The sequence below is a fragment of the Artibeus jamaicensis genome, unplaced genomic scaffold (genome assembly GCF_021234435.1).
Source record: "Artibeus jamaicensis isolate MK-2021 breed Jamaican fruit bat unplaced genomic scaffold, CSHL_Jam_final scaffold_3307, whole genome shotgun sequence".
In the NCBI taxonomy this organism is placed as follows: domain Eukaryota; kingdom Metazoa; phylum Chordata; class Mammalia; order Chiroptera; family Phyllostomidae; genus Artibeus; species Artibeus jamaicensis.
Window position 1 is genome coordinate 2,060,083 of NW_026522040.1, and position 14,662 is coordinate 2,074,744.

General features: G+C 41.4%; 1 protein-coding gene across 1 annotated transcript in view; it reads right to left on the minus strand.

The window, feature by feature from the left end:
- AGBL3 (AGBL carboxypeptidase 3) overlaps positions 1 to 14,662 on the minus strand; it is a 55,262-nt gene that overhangs the window by 17,945 nt on the left and 22,655 nt on the right. The window contains exons 8-14 of the mRNA XM_053657064.1: positions 14,328 to 14,490; positions 12,983 to 13,109; positions 11,947 to 12,047; positions 11,614 to 11,726; positions 10,799 to 10,853; positions 4,978 to 5,064; positions 55 to 112 (exon numbers count right to left, since the gene is read on the minus strand). Of these exons, the coding sequence (XP_053513039.1) occupies positions 55 to 112; positions 4,978 to 5,064; positions 10,799 to 10,853; positions 11,614 to 11,726; positions 11,947 to 12,047; positions 12,983 to 13,109; positions 14,328 to 14,490 (704 nt within the window). The remainder of the gene's footprint in view (positions 1 to 54; positions 113 to 4,977; positions 5,065 to 10,798; positions 10,854 to 11,613; positions 11,727 to 11,946; positions 12,048 to 12,982; positions 13,110 to 14,327; positions 14,491 to 14,662) is intronic.

Sequence of the window (14,662 nt, forward strand, 5' to 3'; positions counted from 1 at the left end):
ATGTTCCTTGAGTAAAGGGGAATTATTTATGAAAAGGCACGAACAGAACATTACCTTTCACATCGGAATTTGAGTCTTTGTGTCTTTGCACAAAATGTCCTTCAGCACAAGCCTAATGGGGCACAGAATCAGAAGGAAAACAATTCTGTTACAGGCACGAACATGTGCATTTCCTATATGATAAACAGAAGAGCTGTTTTCAACATTATTCCTTTTATATCACAGGTTTAGAATGGATAAAATAATCTCTTAAATCAGAACCTCTTAATACTTTTCACAACACCACTTTTCTCCTATAGCAAAGACTGGAAGAAAATATTGGTATCAGCCCCGGCTGGTGCAGCTCAGTGGATAGAGCGTGGGCGGGCCTGCAAACCAAAGGGTCACTGGTTTGATTCCCACTCAGGCCACATGCCTGGGTTGTGGGCCACGTCCCCAGTTGCGGGGGGTGCTCCAGAGGAAACCACACATTAATGTTTCTCCCCTCTTCTTTCTCCTTACCTTCCCTTCACTCTAAAAATAAATAAAATCTTTTAAAAATAGGTTAAAAAAAGAGACAATATTCATATCATATTTTGGCATTAAAAGGAGTTTTAAATATTTTCACTGCATGTAGAACCTATTTACGATGAGAGACAAAAATATCATTTATAATCTCATTTATTAGAATGAGAAAAGTAAAGATATAGGAAGATAAGATTGTGTGATGGGTAAAAATATATAAAATTGCATGAAAATGTATAAGCACTTACGAAACTCTGCTTACACAGAAAAGATGAAAAATATTTTCTTGTAGCTTTTAAAGATTCCGGTCAGGAAGCACGAACATGGCGCTGCTTTCTATCCTGACGGAAGGTGCCAGCGTGACCCAGATGGGCTGAAAGACCAAACACTGTAGAACCGTGACTGCCTCTAACAGTGAGTAATCTACAGGTCCTTGGGACTCTGAACACATTTTTAATGTGTTCAAACTTTTGTTTCTGCATCTGTGGTATGTGGATATTATAAAGAATTTTTTAAGAGGGTCTGAAAAAGGAAAATAGAATTAAAACAATTTTTGCCAAGATAGAGTGCATATCCTAGGCTGGAGAAAATGGATGATAAGACTTGGTCTGATGAACCCTTAATGTCATTGTTAGCCCTCTTCCCTCGATGAAAGTGATGCTGTGAACCATAATAAACTATCACATTTATTCCATAGAAACCACCGGGCCAATGACCTTATGAATGGGATCTGCGGATTTTAACCACAGTAATCTACGCATGTTGTTGTGGGAAGTCTGTAAAATTATTGAGTGTGTCCCGGTTAGGAAACGAAGTGAACTAAAAAAAGTTTTCAATAACTTACTACTATTATTTGAAGATGTACTGATGTTTTACAAGCAAACCATTAAAGTAATAGTTCAAGAGCAGGAACTTGAGCTGTCCTGCTTGAACTGTTCACCGCAGTTAAGATGGCATCGTTCACTCTTTTTGCCAAAGATTATTGGAAAATAAATTTCAGGATCTATGACTAAGACCTCCTATTAGTTTATGGGCACATTTAGAAAATATGCAACATTCTGAAATGACCAAATGACAAGGTGGTTTTCCATCTGGAAACTCCAACATTATAGGTAGATTATGATTTCATAACAATTTTTAAACCTTCAATCAAGAAAGATGAAAATGGAGATATTTAATATAAAGAAATTTATTACATTTTACATGAACGATAGCTTGGGTAGATGAGGAAAATCACTATGTGGATATGTTTACGAGAACTAAGTATGTGTTTCACAACATCTACATACCTGATTTGGGTTCTGTAAATGACAACACATTAAGATCAATTAGAGAGTTTGTCTGAACAAAACGATTTATTTATAATCTTGGCTCTGGCCCAAGCACACTCACATTGCCTAGTTTACAAGCAGAAACTCAGATATCAATGTCAAAATATACAATATTACTGTAACAGTAGGCTTTAAAGAACAGAATTTAAAATGTAGAAGGGCCCCCACACAGAGGCGTGCAGGCATCCTGGTAAAATCTGCATAAGCTCTGGATTGTATCAATGTCAACTTCACGGGCGGAGAGAACCCAGTGACCGATGCAAGATGCTACTATGGGGAAAGGGAAGTAAAGGATGCAGGGAACCTCCTGTACATACAGTCCCCACAACTCCTGTGACTCTACAATTATTTAAAATAAAAAGTGAGAGTAAAAGAATTTAAAAAGGAAGAGAGGAAAAATTCCAAAAGTCCTTAGGAAATTAGATTCTGTTAATTCAGCCCACACTTGCGCTCAGGGTGTGCTGAGTGAGCTTGTCACTGCCAACGTTTACTCCCCACTGGTGCTCCATTACAGTAATGGGAAATGTTTGCAGAACAATTTCTAGCATTTGCATTATTTGAATATTTGAGTAGAAATCTTCTCATCTTCTGAGTCTGTTACTAAGGTCTTCTCCAGCTTCTGGGTTTTCTGACGGTGGCGGCGGACACTTAGGGATGGACTGCCTGGACCGGTCAGGTAGAGACATCACTCTATAACTGTTCCCTTGCATTTGTCAGGCTTATTTCCTAACTAGACAATTCCGTTGAACTCTGGGTACTGACTTCCACCCGCTCTGTCTTTTATCCCTCTGTGCTTGTTATTTACTCGTGTGTTTCTTTGCAGAGTGGCTGGGTTGTTTCAGGGAGCTGCTTACCCTGCTGCGGTGGTAGGCTGCTGACTGTGCTCCTCGGGGGTGCAGACTTGGGTGTGCGCACATTCACTCTGGGGTGGCAGAGGTCTGGGCAGGGTGGCCTTTGTCCCTTTCCCTGAGCACAACCAGCTGTGAAGTTCCACTAATTTCTGGCTGAGAGCTTTACTGTGTTCAACAATGCCCCGGGGAATATGTTGTGCCACAGACCAAGCCAATCAAATGCGTGCTCCTTTGAAAGCGGAGCTCCTGAGGTCCGTGTTGGAGATTTGTTCTGACCTCAGAAGGGCTCCTCCCAGCTGTCTCTTTCCCCGGTTCTCCCTGGCAAACTTACAGCCTACAAGTTTAGCCTCTGTTCCCAGTGAACCTACCAACCTCCCACCCTCTCCCCGTACTTCCACTGGTTCTGAGAATGCCCTCAGGTGTCTCCAGGACCTCTTGCAAATGAAGTCACTTCTTTGGGAGAGAGATTAGGAGCTACGTGTTTTATCTGGATTTCCCTTAAGGCAAAATTTCTGACTCACGTGTCTCTACAGCTTTCTCTGCAGGACCCCCACCGTGGAGCCGAGCTGTCCCTGGGAAGGCGGCAGCAGTCTTGGCTTTCTCAGTTTGCCTCTCCCAGTGTGGTACCACCACTAGACAAGCCAAGGCAAGGGCGATTGGGGCCAAAAATATTTTCAGTGATGTAGCACCCAAGGTGGTCTCCCTCTCATGAATGGGGTCTGGGTGGAAGACAGGACCCCGGTGTCTGGGCTGCACTCACCCGGAATGTAGCTTCAGCCACAGGCAGCTGGATGCGTGGGCAGGTAGCCCTCTGACTGGTGTTCGTGGGAGAGGAGGCCCTGCCGGGGCTGCGCTGGTCTGGAGTGGGAGGGTCAGGCGGGGAGGGAGAGGAGGTTCAAATACCTCGGGCTTTCACTGTGCTCTTCTCCTTCCCCTTCCTTTTTACCAAGTTGTACATTTTCATAAATAGGTGTGGTGGTTTTGGTTTTTTGTTTTTTTCATTTGCTGGATGCCATGAGGACCATTTCCAGGTTGTTAGTTTAATTTAAGAAATCCGTATTGAGTCATTTCTGCCAAATCAGCCAGTGCGTGGATGTTCTATGCTCTGGGGCAAGGGACGCTGGGGTGACAGACGGGCGGGGTGTTCACAGCAGATGAAGACTTGGTATAAAAAGCCCAGTGTGTGTGAAAGCCCCAGGGGTGAGTGTGTTTTCCCTACTGTGTGTGCTTGAGTTTTGTCTCCGGACCAACCTCATAGCAGCTGGCGTACAATGCGCTTTGTAAACCCTCCCTTAAACTCTTTTTTGGTGTGGTAAACGAGGCATAAAATTTACCATCATCACCACTTCCAAACGCACAGTTCAGTGTCTGTAAGTACGTTGATGGTGCTCTGCAAACATCGTCACCATCCTTATTGGAACCCAGTCACCTTCCCTAACTCTGTCCCCATTAACTACTACCTCCCCAGTCCTGCCTTAATCCTGGCCAAGTTCACCTTTTTCACAGATAAGCAGCTGAATGCATTAGAAAGAATATTCTTTTTTGTGTGTCTTCTTACCAATTTCACGACTAACGTGCATACATTCAAACATCAGCGGTGTAAGTGGTGGAAAGCCGCCCCCACAGCCCAGGGATAACCAATGGTAACTGTGCTGTGTCGCCCTGCAAACGTGAACAGCACACTAACCATAAAGTTGTCTTTTTCAGAGCTGCAAACAAAGGCGACTTCCTCACAGAGGCTGAAAAGCGCCACAGCGCTAGGCAGATGCGCCCAGAGAAACCGGGCATGCCGCATTCTTTGGCTTTCCCTTGCTCTCTCTCTCAGAATCCACGTCTGGTTTCTTGCCTTTTAACTTTGCGGGAGGAGTCTTTAAACCTCATTGTTTAAATGTTTTTCTTTTGCTTTGCTAGCGAATGCATCTGCAGGGCTCCCGTTCTGCATGGTGGAAGCGATCTCCCTGCACCGTCTAGTTTATACTCGTGGGTTCCTATTTAATTTTCCTTAGTTTTAATTTACTTCTTGCTCTTCTGGATGCAGCTCTGTAAGACACCTCAAATCCTCCCAAATAAGGTCAGTATAAGTAAAATTTCACACCTTAATAAGACCCATCTCTCATCTGTCAAGGTCCTTTTGTGCTTTTATAAACAGTAAAAATGTGAGCAAAATTTTAACCATTCACTTTTACTGAGGAAAAAAATGAGGGTCTAAGAAGGATAAGAGGACACAACTTGCCATTCTCTCACAGTCAGTTTTTCAGGAGCTGCTAACAACCGGACAGACGAACACTCACCTCTCGACCGGCTCTGCTGTGGTGGCAGCTCACTGTGGTAGCATTTCTCTCCTTCCTCGTTTTCAGATGCTTTCTATTGCTTTGTATCTGGGTAGAAGATTCACATTTAAAATCAACATGGGATCAGCCCGTCAAGGATGGTATTTATGCAGACATAAAACTGTCTTCAGACCTCCACTTGTAAGAAGATGAAGTACTTTTCCTATGCATCCCACTACGTACAACTAAAGACAGTGGGTGTTGGATACAAAATAAATTTAGAGGCTCTGAAAGGTGAAAAAAAAGGGCAAAGGGATCTGGGTGAGGGGATCCGGGAGCAGAGGAGCTACATGACCTTGAGCAGTTTCCCAGGTGTTTATTTGTTTGTTTTTGCCTCATGTAATGGCCTTAGAACTGGAGGGGCCAGCAACCCAGAAATGCCAATGAGTTAAATAATGGCTGAAAACTCCCCACATTTGATAAAAGACATGAATGTAAATATCCAAGAAACTCAGTGAACTCCAAATAAGGTGAAATTTTAAACTCCGCACCAATTCCATATACATTTTAGGATTATTCATGCTGGTTCTGAGAAGAATGCCATTGGTATTCTGATAAGAAATGCATCGAATCTGTAGATTAGGTTGAGTAGTATGATTATTTTAATGATGTTAGTCAGACAGAGAAAGACAAATATCACATGGTTTAACTTATACACAGGATCCAAAAAACAAAACAAATGAGCAAACAAAGCAAAACACTGAAAACAGACTCATAGAGACAGAGATCAAACTGGTGGTTGCCAGGGAGGGGATGTGGGGGAGTGGGGGGGGGGGCGAGTAGGAGGATAGGTAAAAAGGTGAAGGGGAATAAAGTCAATATTGTGATGGGTTTGCATGATGACATTGTAAGGTGTATAAATAAAAATGTCAAATCCCTATGTTGTATACCCGAAACTAATATAATATTGTATACCAACTATACTTAAATTTAAAAAAATTTTGACAACATATTTGCAATGAAAAACCCACACCAAGACACATTATAATCAAACTTATAAAGTCAGAGGTAAAAAGAGAATCTTGAAAGCAGCAAGAGGGAAGCAAATTATTACATGCAAAAGATCCTCAATAAGATAATTAGCAGATTTCTCATCAGCAACTTTGGAGGCCAGGAGACAGTGGGCCACTATGGCCACAGTGCTTCAGGAAAAAACTCTGGTAGAACTGTCCTTCAAAACTTAGGGAGAAATGGAGACATTCCCAGATATGCAAACACCGAGGGCATTCATAATGTCTAGACTTGCCTCATGAGAAATGCTCAAGCAAGCCCTACAAGGAGAAATGAAAGGGCACTAGACAGCATGACTGTGCATTGATAGAAACTATTTCTTTGATATGACCTTTTCTTTCTTTCCTTTTGATTCCTAGCGGTCTCACCCAGCACCCTGCCTCACCTGCTCCCTTGATCAGCCTAATCACTAAGCCCTGAGGACAGTGAGGTTCTCATTGGCATCAGATAATCTTAGGAACAAAGCCTCAGTTCTGTTGACCCCAGAGACACAGTTTCCATCAAACTAGCGATAGCATCTAGGCCACAGTTGAGTTTCAGCTCCAGGCCCATACAATCAGTGAAACCAGACAAAGAGACGCCGTGGCTGATGTCAGGACCAGACACACTGCCCCTGGCACAGACTGATCAGTAGAGAACACGACCGTGACCAAAACCCTAACTCCCCTGGTCACCATGATGAACAACTTTCCCCCGTACATCCCCACCCCTGGAAGCCACTGGGGAGCAAGGTCTCTGAGCATTAGCTCACCTATCTTCCTGAAATAAACCCTTACTTTCTTCGCTGCAAGCTCTTGTTCCTGTCTTATTAGGCTTCACAGGGAAATGCACTCCGTTAACCCAGTAATGACAGGAACTTGAAGGTGTGGGGAGAAATGAAGATTCCAGGACAGGTGAACACATGGGCAATTATGAAATCTGGTGTTGTTGTAACAACGGTTTCAAACCGCACTTTTGTTTCCTATGTGATAAGTGACTAACACATTTAAAGAAAAAAAAACTATTATTAGTGTAAAAGCTAGTATTACTGTAATTTTGATTTGTAAGTCCAAATCTTGTGTTCTTGCTAAGAGACTAATACATATAGAAAAGATCAGTTTATGTTTTTGGACACACGGTGTATAGAGATGTAATTTTTGGACATCAACAACCGAAAGGAGTGGGCTTGCAGCTGTATAGGAGCAGAGTTTTTGGGAGTCATTGAAAATAAGCTGGGACAAGCGAACATGAGTGTTACAGCTATAGGGCGTCTGATGTAATCCCCACAATGACGACAAAGAAAATACCTTTGGAATATGCACAAAAGGAAATGAGAAAGGAATTTAAATATTTCACTACAAAAAAATCAACTAACATAAATGAAGACAGTAATGCGGGAAATGAATGACAAAATACTGTAAGATGGATAGAAAACAAATAGCAGAATGTGAGAAGTCAGTCCATTTGTACCAGTCATTATTTTCATTGTAAATGAATGAAACTTTCCAGTCAAAAGATAGATCTTGGCGGGATATATAAAAAAATACATGATCCAACTATATGCTGTCTTTAAAAGACTCAAAAGATCCACGAACAGGTTGAAAGGGAAAGGATGGGAAATATGTTTTATGCAAATAGTAACCAAAAGAAGCAGGAATGGTTATATTAATATCAGATAAAATAAACTGTAAATTTTTAAATGTTACAAGAGACAAAGAAGGACAATTTATAGTAATAAAAGAGTCAATATGGCAAGAAGATACCGCAATTATAAACATCTGCATATCTAATGACAGACCATTAAAATATCTGACATCTGCGTATCCAATGACAGACCAGTAAAATATCTGAAGCAAAATGGGCAGAATTGAAGGGAGAGACAAACTGTTCTACAAACGGCTGGAGCCTTCCACTCTCGATGATGGACAGAGCAGACAGACAGACGGTGTATGATGAATATGGATAACATAGAAATTGATGCCTAGAAAGTGTGCTGCTGCCCTAAAAAAAACCTCAACTATGGGACAGTCAGTGGCTTTGTGGCAAGCTGACAACGGGCGGTGTGGAAACTGTCCTGGGGGGCTAGAAACATGGTGACATAAGGATTGTAGAGGTGATACATCTAGTAAAACTGTCCCCGGTGACAGCGTGACGGACAGAAAATGCACCTAACAGACAGACCCGGGTCCGTGGACATAGAGATTTTGAGGCAGAATGTTTAGTGTATATATTGGTTGTTGCCTGCTTTGTGTGATAAGTTGTTACAAGAAAGAAATCAGCTCAGAAAATATTTGGACAAAAGAATTGAATTGGGAGGGAAAACAGAGAGCCCCCAATTTTAGAATCCGAAGGCCGGCTTCAGGGAACCTTAAGGCAAAGGTTGTATCAAAGTTATGACTTTTACATTCACGGTGGACAGTCGCTAAGATGGCTATAATGATCCCCATCTCCCAGAATCCTCAGCCTTCTATCTGTGATCCTCTCCCTTTGAGGGTGGGCTCAGTCTAGTGACTCCCTCCTAACACATGGCAAAAGCGATGGGGTTCTGCCTTTGAGATCAGGCTGCCGTGAGGCCGTAGCTTCTCTTGCGTGCCTTTTCTTGCCCACTTGCTGGCTCACTCATGGGAAGCCAGTTAGGCATGGCCTACAGAGAAGCCCACTTGGCAAAGTACCGAGGGAGACATTCAGCCAACCGCCAGCAAGGAACTGAAGCCCTCAGCCCAATAGCCTATGAGGAACTGAATCTTGCCAACAACCATGTAAGTGAACTTGACAATGAATGGGTCCTTCCTCAGTCAAGCCTTCATGGGGACCACCGTCTGCCTGACCAACACCTGCACTGCAGCCTTTTGAGAGACCTCTGAAGCACCCAGCTAAGCCACCTCTGGATTTCTGTTCCACTAAGTGTGTGATAATACATGTCTGTTGTTTCCAGTGCTAACGTTTTAGGTAAGTTTTTACTCAGTAAAGAACACTGATAGAACATCTGTCTAAGTCTGTCTGGCTGCTATAATAAAATGCAGACTAGGTGGGTTATAAATAACAGAAATGTATTTCTCCCAGTTCTAGACTAGAAGGTTGAGAGCAGGGTGCCAGCGTGGGCAGGTGGGAGCGCTCCTTTGGGTCACAGGGTGCTTTTGCATCCCCAGGAAGGGGCTGGTGAGCTCTCCGGAGCCTGCTGTATGAGGCACTATTACCACTCATGAAGGCTCTGCCTTTATGACCTAATCCCTTCCCATGGGCCACACCTTCTAGTTCCCTTATACTGGGTATTATAATTTCAACATATAAATGGGGGGGGGGCAGAAATATTCGGACCATAGAATCCTTTCCCCATTTCCAGAAATTCCTGTCCTTCTTACATGCAAAATACATTCATTCCATCTCTACAACCCCAAAAGTCTTAACTCATGCCAACATCGACTCCTAAAGTCCAAAGTCTCATCCCAATATCATCTAAGTCAGATGCAGGTGAGACTCAAAGCATCATTCACCCGGAGGTAAAGTCCTTCTCCAGCTGCGACCCTACGGACCAAACAAGCCGTGTGCTTCCAAAACCCAGGGGTGGGACAGGCACAGGACAGGCATTCCCATTCCAAAAGGAAAGAACAGGAAAGAAGGATGAGGTGACAGGTCCCACAAAAGCTCAAAACCGAGGAAGGAAAAACTCAATGAGATTTTAAGGCTCAAGAATACTCCTCTCTCACTTCACGTTGCGGCGTCGGGACCCACTGGGGTGGCAATGTCACTCCTGCTGCTTGGCAGGGTGCCGCTCCTGCCTGGCTCTCTGTGGGCCCTGCCCACACCAGAGCTCCTGGCTCCAGGTGGGATACCTCCAGGATCACTGTTGGAGGCTGTCTGCCTGTTAAAACGTAGGTGGTAGTGGCCCTGATAACCTTCTAGTTACCTTTGGGCCCTTACAAAAATCTCGTTACAAAGATCAGTGCATATTCACACAAAACGGCTCTGGGGTACCCTGCTGCCAGACTCAAGTCTACCAACACCCTGTACACGGTCCTTTCTGTTCTCACCACAGCTCTCCTCTTTCCTTTCTGAACTCTCACCAGATCCCCCTTTGAAATCCTTCCGTGGCAATATCACCACTTTCTAACACGCACTTCAAACTCTTCCAGCCTCTCCCCATTACCCAGTTCTAAAACCACATCACATTTTAGGTATTTCTTACAGCAGCACCTCATTCTCAGTGTTGTCTGTCTTGGCCTGGCTTAGTCGCCTCCTACTGGCACTACCCTGGGGGGCAGGGTGTCAACATTCGTACTTGGTAGGGGCGTAGACATTCAGCACCACGCAAAGTCTCTACTCCTCCCCCTGCACTTATTATCATCTAACACATCATATATTTTACTTCCTCATCTTAATTTTTTATATCCCCAACTAAAATATAAACGACGAAAGGGAAGGATTTTTTGCCCTGTATTTTTTACTGCTCTATCCGTAGCATGTAGAACTGGAGCTCAATAGATAGCTGTTGACTAAGTGAATGAATAAATACTGGACTAGCGGTCAGGCAACGTTATATTACCATCTCCCATAAGAAGTGGTACGGCTCTTGGGAAATCAATCTCTCTGGCTATTAACTGTTTTTATCTATAAAATAAGAGTGTTAAGAACCCATAAAGTGAAGACATGGTATATAATCAGAGAATAACAGTTATTGCTAGGCAGTAGTTATACAACCGTGAGCTTTTTCTGTCTGTTAGTGACCAAAACAGACCACCAAGCAGCACATCCACACCGTGGGCAGAAGTCTCCGCCACACCTGGGGAGTTACCTTGAGAAGAGGGGCCTGAGAGTCGCTGGATTCTGAACAGTCGGAGCCTCGGCTACTGCAAAACATAACAGGATATTATTTCAGCTTACACAATGTTTTGGTGTCATTTTAAAATTTCAACAGTTACTTTTGCCTTCTTGCCTTCTTGGAGTGGTAGAAATAGTTCTAATTATGAGACGAATGTTTACAAACACAGTGTAGACATCTATCTAAGATGTCTGGTAGTTCTAGGCATCTTGGACTATTAGACGAATGATGGCTGAAATTGACTGGAACACAGAAAATATACACACAGCCACAAGTTCAAAATGACACTCTCCACCTGCAGGTGAACTTACGAGTCACCCAGGTTACAAGGCCACTAAATCAACATCTAAACATTTATAAATGAAGGGGAAGAATCAAATATTTATTCTGCCTTTCCTATAGAAACTATACTAAAAATTAGTATCTTTTTTCTTCAAACAATATTCTCTTAGCACTGAATTTGGCACTTATTATTCATTTAGAGTATTTATGTGGCATCTTTATAAATGTGTCAGTTCTTTGTGGGTAATGACAGCATTAAAAACAATTTCAGTCTGTCTTTCACATATAGTACATAGTATGTGCTCATTTAATATCACTTCACTAAATGAATTAATAAAGTCTAGATGAGGTCTGGATAAAGGAACGTGCATGGGAAAAATTCGCCTCCACCCGTAGTTGGGCTTCCAGTTGAGACTGACGATTACATCCTACTACTATGAAAAAGAATAACATGAAAGACAGTGAAACAGCGCACCAAAGTACAGTACTGCCACCTCTTGACTTACCTGGACTCTAGATCCAAAGCAACTTCTTCCAGAGAAGTATCTGAATCATCAGGGACTTTCTCCAGGTTGATATGTTTTTGCATTTCTTCTAATTCTTTTAGGCACTGATAATACTAGGGAAAATGATAAATGAGATGACTATTAAAACAACTTTATTTTCTAATTAAATTGATTGACTATTTATAGACACCTGGAACAACAGCTACTGGGACATCAACTACCCAAAACCCCTGAACTAGGATATTGAGAGGAGTGAAGGGCCAGAGGCCCAGGGGTGGGTCCTGTTGCCTGGGAGACCGGAGTTGGGTGTGTTACCAGAGGGACTCTGCTCACCTTACTTCGGTCTGGATCACAGTAGTCCAAGAGAGAATCACAAAAATGATATCCCATTGCCTCCAAGTCTTTTGTGTTGAAATGGGTGCCTCGTTTATTACCTAAAACATCAATAAGTTAATTCACCCTTGAGGATGACTTAATTTTTCCTCAGGAGATAGGCCTAAGCTGTAAAACAGAGTATAAACAAAGCATCTGATATGATTCCATATCCTGTCCTTTGAATTTTTTTCTCTGGGGCAGGTCATCTGACTGGTTATTGTTTCTCTTCATTCCCCGTCCACCACCTGGACCAAAGGTCAGTCTATGCTGTAAGGCAGGAGAAAATTCAGTGCAGAAGTTATGGGATACTTGGTTATCAGTTATAAACACCCTAACAATCACTTAAAGAAAAACTTGGGAAATGATTATAATGTTTTCATCGGCATTAATAATATCAGTTTCGAGGTGCTTTAAAGACTAGCTAGAAATTACACGTGGATTTCCCACTCTCCTTTGTGTTGATACATTTTCTAATAATTGACAATTACCTTAATGTGGGGTATTCTAATGATATGCTAGATGTGATTAAAAGATTTCTTAAACGGAACTACAGAACATTGTTATTTTTAGTTCAAGGAACCAAGTACTTCCATTAAAGTATAAATCGACCAAAAACAAAAGCAAAACACCAGTGTATTTGCCTTGCGAAAATTAAGTGCACTAAAAACATTCCTAGCCTGATATTATAAGTATGAGCACCGCTTTTCTCGAAATCATTAGACTCATCTGTAGGAACCCCTTCTTAAAAAAAAGCAATTAGGAATTAACTCATGAAACAACCAATTACGTATTCTATCTACATGCTAAAACTTCCTATTCTTAAAAAAAAGGGAAACAAAAAGGTTATTTATTCATTCCATCAACAGAATTGATTACACATCAGTATGTGTTTAAGTGGGAGGACAGTGCTCACTATGAAACTGTCTACACTGTTATCTTACCTTGAAAGTGGTTTAAAGCTCTGAGAGCCATGACTGAGAATACCTGGTCTTACCCAGAGTGGATCCACAAAAAGTGGCCTCCATGGTAAAGCTGTTCCTGATCCCCATTTTCCACATTACCACCCTTCCTGTTCCCTGTTTGCTCTTCTGGATATTAAACTTGCAAGCTGAGAATGAAAACTGGAAAGAAACAAATGAACAAGAGCTATTGTTTTCAGGATAACAATGTGTTTCTCAGGAAGCAGGATGAAGATGGAAAAGGGGTTGTGCAAAACCAGTAATTCTCTCTAAAACTTCGGGAGCTGCTTTTATTTTCTGACCAGTGGAAATAGCTCATTTTAAAAATGATATGTTTACAGTACTGAGATTTAAAATCTCATTACTGTAGTTCTCATTACTGAGAACTACAGATTTAAAATCTAGCAAGAAATTTTGCTTTTTATGTACAAGTAACATACACATTCAAAACCAGTTGAGTAATTCTTAACACTGCTGGGATAAGATTTTAAATGTCAAAAAAGCTTCAACATGTTTAGGAATGAAGATTAGTGTTATAGATTTTCAGAACAGAATAAAGATGCTATATTTTCATGTGAAAGAGCATTTGAGAGCTGCCTGAGAGATCATTATGACGTCAGTATCTACAGAGTTTTTTGTCATTTTATTTTTAAATTAACATGAATTTGACATGTTTCGTGTTCCATTCTATGAGTTTTAACACATGTGCAGATTTGTGTAATCAGTACCATAATCAGGAGGGAGAATAATTGCATCACTTCTAAAAAACTCTGTGCTATTCCTTTGCAGTCACAAGTACTTCATTTATTTTGGAGCTACAGTAAAGGGTACTGTTTTGAATTTTAGTTTCCCATTGTTCATTGTGAGTTTACAGAAATTAAATTGTTTTTTGTGGCTGACCTTGAATCCTATGACATTCTAAACTCACTTATTAGTTTTAGGAGGGTTTTTTGTAGACTGCTTTGGATTTTCCAGGAAGACAATCATGTCATCTTTATTATTGTACTTCTTCTTTTTCAATCTGTCTGCCTTTTATTTCTCTTTCTTGCCTTATTGCACTTGCTAGAATAGAACCTCCAAGAAAAGTCTGAACTGAAGGGGTAAGAGTGAATATTCTTGCCTTGTTCTTGACCATAGGAGGAAAACAATGCTTGTTTGTTTTAATCATTAAGTATGATGGCAGGATAATGGGCACTTCCTTTTTCATATTTCTAATTATTGGTCACTAACCATTCCACATAGTTGCTTTCTTATGGCCAATTGTAAAATCAGACAAAATAACTAAATAAAAAAATTAGTATACTGAATAAGATTATCCATTCTGTCTCAAGTGGGCAACACTTTAGTAAAGGAAAACTTAACATCTTAAAAAGTGCTTACTTTATCTGGACAGTTTTTGCTCAGCATAAGTGGAAAGATTTGCTGCTGTAGGTATAATGCTTTACATCTATCGCTACCACCGCAGCCGTACATGAAGATGTTCTCTTTCCTGCTGTGGCCATGAAGGTCACAGTATAAAATAACCTCTCGTTTCTCCATCAGTCTACCAAGAAGAAAAAGAGCAAGTCACTCAAATTTACTTTTGCATTTCCCTTTTATGTGTGTAGCTATGGGTTAACAGGTGTGACATCCAAGTGAATAGAATGTCTTACATATTAGCTTTCAATTTCTCTTCTTATCTATACTGAATATTATTATTAATATAGAATTTGAAA